The 14,484-nt window shown below is 34.5% G+C and overlaps 1 protein-coding gene across 7 annotated transcripts in view; it reads right to left on the reverse strand.

The window, feature by feature from the left end:
* The window catches only part of LOC117321885 (outer dense fiber protein 2-like), a 40,546-nt gene that overhangs the window by 6,561 nt on the left and 19,501 nt on the right, over positions 1 to 14,484 (reverse strand). For 3 of the 7 annotated variants that reach the window (XM_033876500.1, XM_033876497.1, XM_033876496.1), the window contains 5 exons: positions 13,218 to 13,244; positions 8,162 to 8,297; positions 7,720 to 7,830; positions 5,239 to 5,343; positions 1,297 to 1,455 (listed from right to left, as the gene is read on the reverse strand). In XM_033876500.1, the coding sequence (XP_033732391.1) occupies positions 1,297 to 1,455; positions 5,239 to 5,343; positions 7,720 to 7,830; positions 8,162 to 8,297; positions 13,218 to 13,244 (538 nt within the window). The other 4 variants (XM_033876501.1, XM_033876498.1, XM_033876502.1 and 1 more) reach the window with 3 other exon arrangements.

Below are 14,484 nucleotides of genomic sequence, written 5' to 3' on the forward strand. Positions count from 1 at the left end.
ATCTGATGTGCAAGTCATGTTTGCAAAAGGTAAACGATAAAACGGAATTCGACAAAATAACAAGTTATTAATGTCAAAACAAATAACCGTTTCAGTTTAACGCAGATTGTATACAAAACGTAACAGAATCATTACCTTTTATTGGACATATATAAAATACTGTTTGATCGGCCTACTTACTTTTTATTGATAACCACGCCATTTCCATGTGTATTAGCACCGGAAGTTGGGCTGCGCATGCGCGTATAAAATGTTACTGTAACTGAGTTGGCGTTTTATCCGATTTAATAGACAGCACTGACCGTTACAGTTGTACTCTGAACACCTCGGCAGTAATTACGCTATTGTTTCAGCAGTTTAAAGATTTGATAGGCGCCGGTGACTGTGTCATTTCTACACCTGTAAAAACATCAGCCGGGTAGATCTACCGGTGTGTCAGAGATTAGTTCCGCTTGAGCGAACGGGTAGATGAGTTGTTGACTATCGTGTGTACTGATATCGGCGACCGCCTTGGGAAATTACCTGATGTAAGTAAAGCAGTACTTTTTATCACCAAGACTTGTTGTTATAAGATTCAACCGACAATTTCTTTTATGAATTTATGAAACACTTATAATAGCATGTAGGTTAGTAGTGCCGATATGTTCAGTATTACAAACGGAATTTAGCTCTTAAAAAATGTCGGCGTTTGCCACCGATCGACAAAAATTATACTTCGAGTTATTCGAACATTTCAAGTAGGATTTTTATTGTTGGGACCAAATTTTTACTTCGTATTATCCGAGTTTTTCGAGTTATCCGAATTCGAATTATCCGAGTTTTTTTTACTAAGATAAAGAGAGAATTCGGCCGGGACCGGCGAGGTACTTCGAGTTAAGCGGGGTATTCGAGTTATCCGAGTTCGAGTTAACGAAGTTCCACTGTAACTTCTAGTGGGACTGTACAGGAAGACAATGTAACAAGCAGGTGGGAGTTCAGAGTTAGTGATTACAATCATTGTGTCAGCTGTGTTAGCATGTCTTTAATGATGTCATGATTGTGTGAAAATGTATTCCAATCATAATCAGTCTCAAGAGATTCTAAACAAAGCACCAATAGAATTGGCACAAATGTTTGAGAATATGTCTGTCTAACATCTGTCACATGGAGAAAGGCTTATAATTAGTAAAGATTTCAGCAGATTGAAGGTAGACAATAACTTCAGTAGGATGGGTTGATTTAAAGATCTACTTCCATGACAATCCATTAGATGATTGGTGATTAATTAACTTTTAATTTCTTGACTATTAAGCCTACCTTGGCAGTTAACTCTGTGATGAGTTTGGTGTTTTCTGTGTTCTTCCGTTCATACATGATGATCCGTTCATTTGCATCATGGAGTTTAAGTTCTGTAGTTTTAAGCATGTCGGGTAACGGTTCCAGTTCCTGTAGGCGGTTGTGTAGCCTCGCTTTCACCTGTACACAACAAACATCACTCACTTACAATATGTTACAGAATTTTGAATTCAATATGAACAATTTTTACACTGCTACAAATTCAACTCTGATGAGCGTATGGTGAAATCAATTTCATAATTCCCTACATTTTATTACACACAGTGGCAAGGTAAAATACATTGGTAATGGGATAATATTTCAGAGAAGAAAAAGATTTCTCAGTAAGTTCACAATTTGATACGAGACACAGGAAAGACAACAGAATAAAACAGATGGTTAATCAGAGTATCCTGGGATACAGTACACAGTAACGATGGAACACCTGAAACAGTCTGATCAGCAAGGTAACAAGGAAAATACGAAATGATAGAAATGTTAAATACAACTGGATTCATTTTTCCATAAGAGAGTCAAAATACTACAGTATACCATTAGTTGTTATGGACAGATAAAAAAAAATGACATGCAGAAAATTTCAAAACTGTAATAATGCCATGTTAAAACCAAAGGAGTCTGCATCTGGTTAATAAAATATAGAAAAAAATATTTAGGCCGTACTCCTACTATATCAACTAGTAGATGATGTTTCAACTGTGGAATGGAAGTACGTAGGTTTTCTTTTTCAGAGGGGTTTTGCAACAGGCAGTTTGATTGGTTGACAATCATAGTTAGTAATGTTTACAAAAATGTTGACCAATCAGATTGCCTATTGCAAAAACTCTCTGAAAAAGATGACCAACTTCCTTTTCACAGTCGATACATCATCTGAACTTTTGTTACACCTTGTTGAAATCGTAGGAGTAGGGGATAATTTTTTTTTTTTGATAATTCACTAACCAGATGCAGGCGCCTGTGGGTTAAACAAACCAATTACAGTTAAAAACAACTTATTTTTATTAAAACAGTTTGTCATGCTTGGACATTTTCTGATACATTTCTTTAATTATTTGCTTTTCTGTTTAATTATTAATAATTACACAAATACATGCATGATTTAGGGTTGATATTATTGGTAACATAACATCATTGGCATGGCCATATGCATAGCCTGTTTTCCTCCACCAGTTATATATGTATCATATACATGTGCTAATGTCACAATTACGCCGTAGAAATCATTCACTAGAATATTATCAATAAGTGTTTTTTTATATAATAATTTCTACATTTTTTGACCAATTGACTTTTGACCTATGAACCTCACTGGTCAAAGTTATCCATGTGACCTTCACCTCTGACCTGAACTGAAGTATATATGGTATATGCTTCGGTAGAAATTAGGATAATATCAAGTATCCACCTTTACATATAATCATTTACAACTGCCAAACAAAACAACAGATATTCTGTCAGATGAGGCAGTAACTGACTCCACCATTGGTGAATTTAAACTCATATTACACAAAATTGTTTGAAGGACAATTTAAGTTGAGATCGAATTACTTATTAAATATATAGCTACAGTCAAATTACTGCCTAACACAAAGATCAATGGGCTGTTGACTGCATACATTTTAAAGAAAACTTGTCTCTAAGACCATGCAACATTTACTTTCAGATAGTTGAAACGAAAAAAAAACAAAAACAAAAAAAAAACAAAAAACAAAATGTAAAATTGTATGCGAGGCTCATGATCAGACCTTACTGAAGTTGCATCACCTGAACTGAAGCCACATGCCATTGTCATACCTCCTTGTAAACATATAAGTGACTAGAAAAGTGATGTCAGTGAGTTTTTCTTGACCAGAAACTCAAACAGGACTCTTGACTGAGAACATCCAATGAACTGATGAAAACTAGAGATAAAGTTGTGTAACACTCACTGGTCAGAGAAATATAAGTTGATGGAAATAAATGATAAAAAGTTAGCAGTGACTGACCATTCCATTGTGAACATACACACTTACCTGGGGATGTTGCCCCATCCCCTCATAGCCATACACAGCAGATTGGGGCCCAATGCCTGAGGGTGGCTGCGAGTAATACCCTCCCCCTAACCCTTGCCCTATATTTGTTCCTGGTTGGGGCTGAAATATCCCTCCACCAACCACAGATGTCTGGGTGCCAGGATGAGAATAATGTGATGCCCCACCCCCCTGCGGCTGTGAAATGACTTGTCCCGGATGCTGCTGTGAGATAGGGTAGTATGGAGCCCCACCCTCAGACACTGGTCCAGAGGCTGAGGTATAGGCAGGTGTGGCAGAGGGCATTGACTGATGGAAAAATATATGTCATGTATAATACAGTGATGACAAGGATATGAGCAGAATATAGAGAGCGTATGTTTATAAGATACAGCCCATGAAAACAATTAATGGAAGCATTTAGTAGATGCACTGATAAAAGAAGAATCATTCGGAGCATAGAAAGAGATCACAGACTAATTAATTATATTATAATACAAATCTTTAAATATACTCTACATATTATAAATTTACATGTAATTTAAATATCAAAGGAGAATTCCAGGATAACACAGTATCAATGACAATTTACTTGTCTGAACTGTCGCAGTGGCAATCACTCCACTGATCAAATATTCAAAGGAATACATTATACACAGCCTGTTATTATAGTGTCCAGTTTATCACAGTACAAGCCAGAGACAGGTGGACATTGAGATGGATCATACAAGGATGTAACCATTTAATTACAATGGTGTACCATGGTGACAGTGGTGATGTTAAAGTCTTTTTGTATAAAAGTGATTCGAAACATTTCATCAGATTGTTAGGTACTGTATACTCACTGAAAATTTTAAATTCAAGGCTTTACAGGAGAAGCTTTTATAATATGACCTTATGGTTAAGGTTTGTAAACCTGATAGGTTACAACCTTGATCATGGAAAATTCCAGTAAAACTGGACTTCAATGACTAATACATGCTAATGAAAAAGAAAAATGAATGAAGTTGAAGGAACAAAAGATGTCTGCTTGAAGGTGTTAACTACCATTCCATCCAACTGCATGTCTACAGATAATCAAACACTTTCTCCATTTTATAATTGATCTTACAGCAATACCAGCCCCAAAATACAAATTTTTGAAATATCTAATATAAAAACTTACATCACATCAAAAATGGGCATATCAAATATTAAAGTTATTTATGACATCATCAGATTAAAGACTTTGAAGCTGAAGATTAAAATTAATTTACTTTTTAAAATTTGATTTGAGGCTGTGGATTCTGGGACTGAACAACTCAAAGTTTTGCAATGTAACTCATACAGATATCTGTGATAAGACTGAAGTTGGATATTTGAATCTGATTTACAACACACCAGCTTTGCAAGGTACAGGAACAACCTTGCCTGGTGTTTGGTGGACCAGCTTATTATACAGTAAAACAAGTGTTATATTAACTAGACATGCACGGACTACAACCATTATGGTTACACAACACCAATAAATACAGTTAGTAACACACATTCTATGGGGACTAAGAGGCTGATGTTCAAACTCAGGCAATGAACACATAGTAAATATAATACTAAAATGGTGTGCTCTTTGCCCTTATTAAAACACTGTTAAGCAAGAACACACAATTTGCAAGGATCTTGTTTCATCACAGGCAACAGTAAAAGCATTTTTTTTTTTCTGTTGTGGAAATGGTCTGGGATAGTATGGTATTGATCCAATGAAAAATTATAAGGTATTCAATTTTCCTTTCCCGCATAGACACACAACTTGAATAGTATTACGGATCTATAAATAACACCATGCAGAAACAAGTATTACATTTTTACACGTAAAGATTCCCCGATTAACTGATTATATTGCATTATCTATGTCCCTTGCCTTTTCTAATTCATATTCTCCATCTTGCTGGATAAGCTCCGATTCTTTTACAGTTTCTTCCAAACGTACCATTGTGTCATCTGCTTCAATCCGACAGCGGTTCATCTGGAAAACAAGCATCTGGCTAACACAGACTGCCATTCAAGCATCTGGCTAACAGACTGCCATTCAAGCACCTGGCTTACACCTACTAATTCATGCTTTGTAAGTTGCATGTTTGCTTCAAATAGCCATGGTAAGCATGCATATACCTTTTTGAAAATCATATATAGAGGGTATATGCATATAGTATATTTAAGAAAATTAATGATGACATGCATAAACTATTGAAGTCTAGCTGTATTTTTTTAAATTTTATCTTCACTACAAGATTCCAGATGGTACTGTATTTTTAGTAAATAAATTTTTTTTAAAGTTATCAGTATCATGTTTACATCCTTAATATGACAGAAGCTGTGAGTTTAACTGATTGAAATATGATTTTAAGATTTTCAGCAATAATACAGGAAAAGTTCTGTCATATATATAGAAGATTTAAAGGTTCTATAATTTCCATTGTAGGAATTTGTATTATATGTGTTTTCCAAAAGTTAAAATTTTACATGACTTTTGTATATACAGTAATCTAAATTAAAAAAAAAGTTATTAATAGAAGTATACCAAAATATTTCCATAAAGCTTGTTTGCCAATTTTCAGTCTTTTATCTTTTCTGGATCTTTTAAAAAAATCTTCAGGAAAAATGTCTCATATTTCTCAACTCGGAATGGATCCACCAACTAAAATATTGTGGTTACTGTAACTAGTTTTGTGATTTTAAAGTAATAACAGAAATCAGAGGTGGAGAACTTAGTAGAATATAATGTGTTTCATACAAAGGAATTTAGAAGTCAATGTGATGACCAACACTTTGGTATATACTCTAGGTGATCTGTGGATAAAGGGAGTGTTTTAGAATAAGGTATACAGAAGTGTGATGTGACACAGGAATGACCCCACAATGACCAGTGTGACACAGGAATGACCCCACAATGACCAGTGTGACACAGGAATGACCCCACAATGACCAGTGTGACACAATAACCAACACATACAATGAGTTCGTGTGAATCAGTGACACTGAATAATCGGTGACACTGAATGAGGTGTGAATCGGTGACACTGAATGATGTATACCTGTTGAGGGTTGTCTGATGTCATGAGAGGAGTTGAAACAGTAACCTTGGACACAGTAGGGGGAGGTAACTTACTGATGGAAACACCCTGTTACCGTGGTAATGGTTGCCATACAAATGGGGAACAAAGGAAGGTAAAACATTAATACAATATTAATGTGATAATGTTCAGGATAAAAATTCAAAACATCAGGGAATCTAATCAACAATCGGAAATCTGTGAAACACTATCCAAACAATTTTGTGGATTTTTTTTTTTTTTTCCCATTGATGTCTTATGACTAAATTCATTTATTTTTGAGCAAATTATAAACATCTGAAAAACCGAATCATGAATAGTGTAACACAGCTATGTTAGGGACTTATGTGATTGAACCTTTAGTACAATCCCAGTGCATATCTATGATGGGGAAACTACCCAGTGAGTATTAGACACTCGGCAGTGAACTCTGTCACGGCACACAACCAAATGACATCCGAAACATCAAAATATTTAAATTACAAATGCAAAAAGCAATTGATTCCTGAACTTTTATTTGAGAAAAATATTACATTTAATTAATATCTTAAATACATATGAAAATAGCTTTTTAATTTTTTTTATTCAATATATTTCGTAAAATTTAGTACATTTATATATTTATTTGAAAAATTATTTTAATACGTTTACATTTCGCTTTTTGGAAAATACATTAAAAGTACTGAATTATTACAAAGGATCCACTTTCAAAACTGATCAAAATAATTTGATTTATGCATATTTTTATGGTTTTTTTTTTCCATTTTCATTTCATTTTCATAATCCTTTAAATATCAACAAACAAAAAATGATAAACTTTTATGAAAATTAGAAACATAATAAACTTTATATTTTAATATATATTATTATACAAAGCATTTTTGGAAGATATATACCATAAACTATTAAAATTTAATATTATGAAATTCAATGTAGATTTTACAATCCTTCAAGATGGCTAATTGAATTTACAAGCAGAAATATTTAATTATTAAGTCTAAAAAGATATTAAGAGAAAAAATGATACCAAGTACCCTAATTGGAATATCTATTATACTAAGAAATAAGATTAAAAATAAGAGAAAAAAAACTACACAGCTCGGAATCTCTTACATTTATGTTAGCTATAGTAATTAAGCAACACCTGAATGTGAGGATGAGGAAAGTGAGACAATCAGTAGATTAGAGATTCCCAACTGCCTTACTGTACTACAGCTAACTGATCACTGACGTTTAACGAGGTGAGGTAAAATGACAGGTGAATCACTACACACCAGCTGCCCACCTACCTGACTTTTGTACTCCTCCACTAGGTTTTCATAATGTTTTAGATTACCACGTAATTGTACCAGTTCCTCGTCGGCAGCACGGAACTTTTCCTCTATTGTAGTTATAGATGTCTGATCACAACAAACACAAAAGAATTACACAAACTGTTATCTCTGAACAATATCATCCTCAGGTTAGCAATTTAAAACTATAAAGCAAGATATCTAATAGGAGCAAATAAAAGTCTGACATTTGCTCAAAAAGGTACGAATTCTGTCATTTGATAGGAACTATGTCTGATTTTTTTTTAATCAACAATTTGAAAGAAACACATTTCATAAGCAGCTGAATCACATAGTCTGAATGACACAGAAAGTCTTCACGTTTATCAGCAACTCAAGAGGCTTTGGAGAACCACAATTGTAACTTTTTTAACTGAGTTAGAAGAGAAGCAATATATACCTTAAGGCGTTCATTCTCAATCTTGAGAACAGACACCTGTCCTTGTTTGTCTTGCAGCTCTGCCGTCGTGTTTTCCTGGTGGATTTTAGTGTTGTTCTCCACACGATCCATCAGGGTCTCCAGCTCACCCAGTCTCCTGTAACATTATAACATACTGTACCATACCTGTATATACTACCCAGTCTCCTGTAACATTATAACATACTGTACCATACCTGTATATACTACCCAGCCTCCTGTAACATTATAACATACTGTACCATACCTGTATAACTACCCAGTCTCCTGTAACATTATAACATACTGTACCATACCTGTATATACTACCCAGCCTCCTGTAACATAACATACTGTACCATACCTGTATATACTACCCAGTCTCCTGTAACATTATAACATACTGTACCCATACCTGTATAACTACCCAGCCTCCTGTAACATTATAACATACTGTACCATACCTGTATATACTACCCAGCCTCCTGTAACATTATAACATACTGTACCATACCTGTATAACTACCCAGCCTCCTGTAACATTATAACATACTGTACCCATACCTGTATATACTACCCAGCCTCCTGTAACATTACAACATACTGTACCATACCTGTATATACTACCCAGCCTCCTGTAACATTATAACATACTGTACCATACCTGTATATACTACCCAGTCTCCTGTAACATTATAACATACTGTACCATACCTGTATATACTACCCAGTCTCCTGTAACATTATAACATACTCTACCATACCTGTATATACTACCCAGCCTCCTGTAACATTATAACATACTGTACCCATACCTGTATATACTACCCAGCCTCCTGTAACATTATAACATACTGTACCATACCTGTATATACTACCCAGCCTCCTGTAACATAACATACTGTACCATACCTGTATATACAGTACTACCCAGCCTCCTGTAACATTATAACATACTGTACCATACCTGTATATACTACCCAGTCTCCTGTAACATTATAACATACTGTACCATATATACCTGTATATACTACCCAGTCTCCTGTAACATTATAACATACTGTACCATACCTGTATATACTACCCAGCCTCCTGTAACATTATAACATACTGTACCATACCTGTATATACTACCCAGTCTCCTGTAACATTATAACATACTATACCATACCTGTATATACTACCCAGCCTCCTGTAACATTATAACATACCGTACCATACCTGTATATACTACCCAGCCTCCTGTAGCATTATAACATACTGTACCCATACCTGTATATACTACCCAGCCTCCTGTAACATTATAACATACTGTACCATACCTGTATATACTACCCAGCCTCCTGTAACATTATAACATACTGTACCATACCTGTATATACTACCCAGCCTCCTGTAACATTATAACATACCATACCATACCTGTATATACTACCCAGTCTCCTGTAACATTATAACATACTGTACCATACCTATATATACTACCCAGTCTCCTGTAACATTATAACATACTGTACCATACTAGCATATACTACCCAACCTCCTGTAACATTATAACATACTGTACCATACCTGTATATACTACCCAGCCTCCTGTAACATTATAACATACTGTACCATACCTGTATATACTACCCAGCCTCCTGTAACATTATAACATACTGTACCATACCTGTATATACTACCCAGTCTCCTGTAACATTATAACATACTGTACCATACCTGTATATACTACCCAGCCTCCTGTAACATTATAACATACTGTACCCATACCTGTATATACTACCCAGTCTCCTGTAACATTATAACATACTGTACCATACCTGTATATACTACCCAGTCTCCTGTAACATTATAACATACTGTACCATACCTGTATATACTACCCAGCCTCCTGTAACATTATAACATACTGTACCATACCTGTATATACTACCCAGCCTCCTGTAACATTATAACATACTGTACCATACCTGTATATACTACCCAACCTCCTGTAACATTATAACATACTGTACCATACCTGTATATACTACCCAGCCTCCTGTAACATTATAACATACTGTACCATACCTGTATATACTACCCAGCCTCCTGTAACATTATAACATACTGTACCCATACCTGTATATACTACCCAGTCTCCTGTAACATTATAACATACTGTACCATACCTGTATATACTACCCACTCTCCTGTAACATTATAACATACTGTACCATACCTGTATATACTACCCAGCCTCCTGTAACATTATAACATACTGTACCCATACCTGTATATACTACCCAGTCTCCTGTAACATTATAACATACTGTACCATACCTGTATATACTACCCAGTCTCCTGTAACATTATAACATACTGTACCATACCTGTATATACTACCCAGTCTCCTGTAACATTATAACATACTGTACCATACCTGTATATACTACCCAGTCTCCTGTAACATTATAACATACTGTACCATACCTGTATATACTACCCAGTCTCCTGTAACATTATAACATACTGTACCATACCTGTATATACTACCCAGTCTCCTGTAACATTATAACATACTGTACCATACCTGTATATACTACCCAGCCTCCTGTAACATTATAACATACTGTACCATACCTGTATATACTACCCAGCCTCCTGTAACATTATAACATACTGTACCATACCTGTATATACTACCCAGTCTCCTGTAACATTATAACATACTGTACCCATACCTGTATATACTACCCAGTCTCCTGTAACATTATAACATACTGTACCCATACCTGTATATACTACCCAGCCTCCTGTAACATTATAACATACTGTACCATACCTGTATATACTACCCAGTCTCCTGTAACATTATAACATACTGTACCATACCTGTATATACTACCCAGTCTCCTGTAACATTATAACATACTGTACCATACCTGTATATACTACCCAGTCTCCTGTAACATTATAACATACTGTACCATACCTGTATATACTACCCAGCCTCCTGTAACATTATAACATACTGTACCATACCTGTATATACTACCCAACCCTCCTGTAAACATTATAACATTACTGTACCCATACCTGTATATTACTACCCCAGTCTCCTGTAACATTAATAACATACTGTACCCATACATGTATATACTACCCAGTCCTCTGTAACATTTATAACATACTGTACCCATACCTGTATACTACTACCCAAGCCTCCTGTAACATTATAAATTACTGTACCATACCTGTCTATACTACCAGTCCTCCTGTAAATTATAAACAACTGTACCATACCTGTAAACTCCCAGCCCTCTGTAACATTATAATACCTGTACATGACCTGTATATACTACCAGCCTCTGTCTTATAACATATTACCATACCTGTTATAAACAAGTCTGAACCCTTATAACATTACGGTACCATACCTGTATTATACCGCTCCTTAATTCAACAAACTGTACATACCTGTAATATACAGCCTCTGTAACATTATAACATACTGTAACATACCTGTATATACTACCCAGTCTCCTGTAACATTATAACATACTGTACCCATACCTAAGCATCTTTATGTAGCCTGGGTAAATGACCTGTGATCCCAGCCTCTCAGTTTGAACATAATACAAACTTGACATTCATTCACTACTTAGTATATAACTTCACCATTTACTTTAAATCAGTTTTATTTTCAAGATACATTGACCTTCAAGGAATCCGTTGCCTAATATTTTCAAGATACATTTGGTATATCTCAATACACGCTACACCGAGACAATAATAATGTATACCAAAAGTGTCAGGATCATCAAATCTTCCATTTTCAACTCAAAGAAATTATTCAACTACGTAATGGGACCATAAGTTTACACTGACTATTATAGATCTTCTTTGGACAAAATATTAGTACACTTTTCATAAATAAATAGTAAGAACTTTCACATTATTATCTAATCAATGTAGGAAAATCACAACTTTTTTGTTCCTTTGATTTCCAATTCAAAGTTTCAGCGTTGTAATTTAGAGGTGATTACAACATGATAATATATTTGGCACCTGGTCAATTGACTAAGTCTAATACATGTCATTTATGGGATCCAAACGACCAATTAAAAAAAAAAAAGGCTTGAAGTCTATATATACCAGAGACAAGAAATGACTACCTGAAGATACATGCATATTAAGTTTAATACATAATACCACTTTTGCATATGAGTTTACAATTTGAAAAGAAAATATAAATCCATTTGATTGAATTGTAAAGTCTGGTTCTACAACAAGACAAATGGGAATAGGTATGAATTCAAGGAACAGAGAGGTTAGTATCCAAAGGGAGTTAGTCTTGGGGTGATACATTCTGTGGCAATAATTTAAGCCAGGGGAATGTTGCTGATTATACAGGGATATAAACTAGAATTAAACTATGTAATATTTAATGTAAAATGATGTTACCTTAGGTAAAAGGATATAACAGTGTATGTAATACTATATAATTTACTTACAATCTACAATTATATAAAAATGTAGAGAATTAATTCTATATCATAATTATATATTTAAGATCAAATTATATAATTAATGCTAGTTACTGCTTACTGCATATTCTATGTATATATGTGACTGACAGATAAAGCTGTATATAGCTAGGACTGAATCACTTTCAAATTGAAGTGTAGAAAAACACATTTACAACAAAGCTGGAACTTGTACCTCAGACAGTTAAATTATTAAATTTCAGCAAAGTGTGTTTTTCCATGCATTATCAGTGAATAAATTAAATGTGAAGTTACTGAGGAGGTGAATCAAAGTTACCTTAAGTTACAAGTATCTCATCGAACAGTATTTTTTTCCAAATATAAACCATGTACCACAAAGATGAAAATAAAACATGAAATAATAAAACATGAAAATAATTCTAAGGTATTTTAGACATCACCACTATGTTACTGCCATCACAACTGTTTTTTTTTCTCTAATGCAGCCATTCTCCATGTGTTAAAATATAAAACTTTTTATTGTGAATGTCTATAAGGAAACAGGGACTACAGATTACATCACTCACTTTGTACCATCACGTTTAACCCCAGACCTGTAGAATGTTAACACAGGATTGTATTAGACAACACACTGGTAAAAAACACTCAAATACAGAGTTACTGACAAACTGAAATAGAATGCTGAAGAATTACAGCCAGCTCCGCCCTTAAATAACAGGTAGCAAATCATGTCACACTATTTAATATTGAAAAGTAATAACCTTGATATCATACATTAAACTGATATACATGTAGCTACAATTGTAGGAAGAAGATTGTATGTGGTTTGGTTTGGTTTGGTTTATTTTTTTTTAACGTCCTATTAACAGCTAAGGTCACTTAAGGACGGCCTCCCGTGCGTGCAACATGCATGCGTGTGGCGAGTGCATATGTGTGTTTTGGGAGGCTGCGGTATGTTCGTGTTAAGTCTCCTTGTGATAGGCCGAAACTTTTGCCGATTTATAGTGCTACCTCACTGAAGCATACTGCCGAAGACACATGATTTTGAAAGCAAAATTCAAGACGAACCTACATGACGAGTAACTACTGGTATATTTCACTACCAGGTTCTGAATACCACTGGCATGTGTCTGATCATGGCTGTGTAACCTGGTACCTAGATTCAAGGATAAGCCAGATGATTGTGTAAGAGGAAAGCTAGATCAGTGTGTTCACACTCAGTAGAGGTAGAGCTATATTTACACGTCTATAGACAGATAGATGACAAAGTAGCTTTTATAATTAATATGCATCTCACATAGCCACTCAGAAAGCTGTTTGATTACTACAAAGCAAACTTTTGACATCACTGAAAGCAACATTTCAAAATATTTTGATATCGTATCATGCATATTGTATATCCCTGCTGTCAATGATGTTAGGCAATAATGTTAGTGAAGCCCCACCTCCAAACTGTGTAGTCCAATTAGTAAACTCAGTGTTAAGTGTAGCACAATTAGTTGTATATATCAAAATAAACACTTGAAATTCTGTCACTATACTGGGAAGCAAATTAAGATATAACTTGATATGATTAGGAACTAGACGATAGTTATATCCATGGCAGAAATAACATTGTGTTAAAAGCATTTTATATGGAACATTATATTTGTCCAATGCATCGCGATATTTATTTAGTACAGATGCATAAAACCTATTGTATTATATTCCTGAAAATTTTTTAATTAAATTTTTTATACAAATTAGAGACTGATATAGTTACACATTGTATATATATTTACATCATGCTCCTATTGGTTGTATTTTAGGACAAGACAATAATACAGAGTATCA

The sequence above is a fragment of the Pecten maximus genome, chromosome 2 (genome assembly GCF_902652985.1).
Source record: "Pecten maximus chromosome 2, xPecMax1.1, whole genome shotgun sequence".
Taxonomy (NCBI): Eukaryota; Metazoa; Mollusca; class Bivalvia; order Pectinida; family Pectinidae; genus Pecten; species Pecten maximus.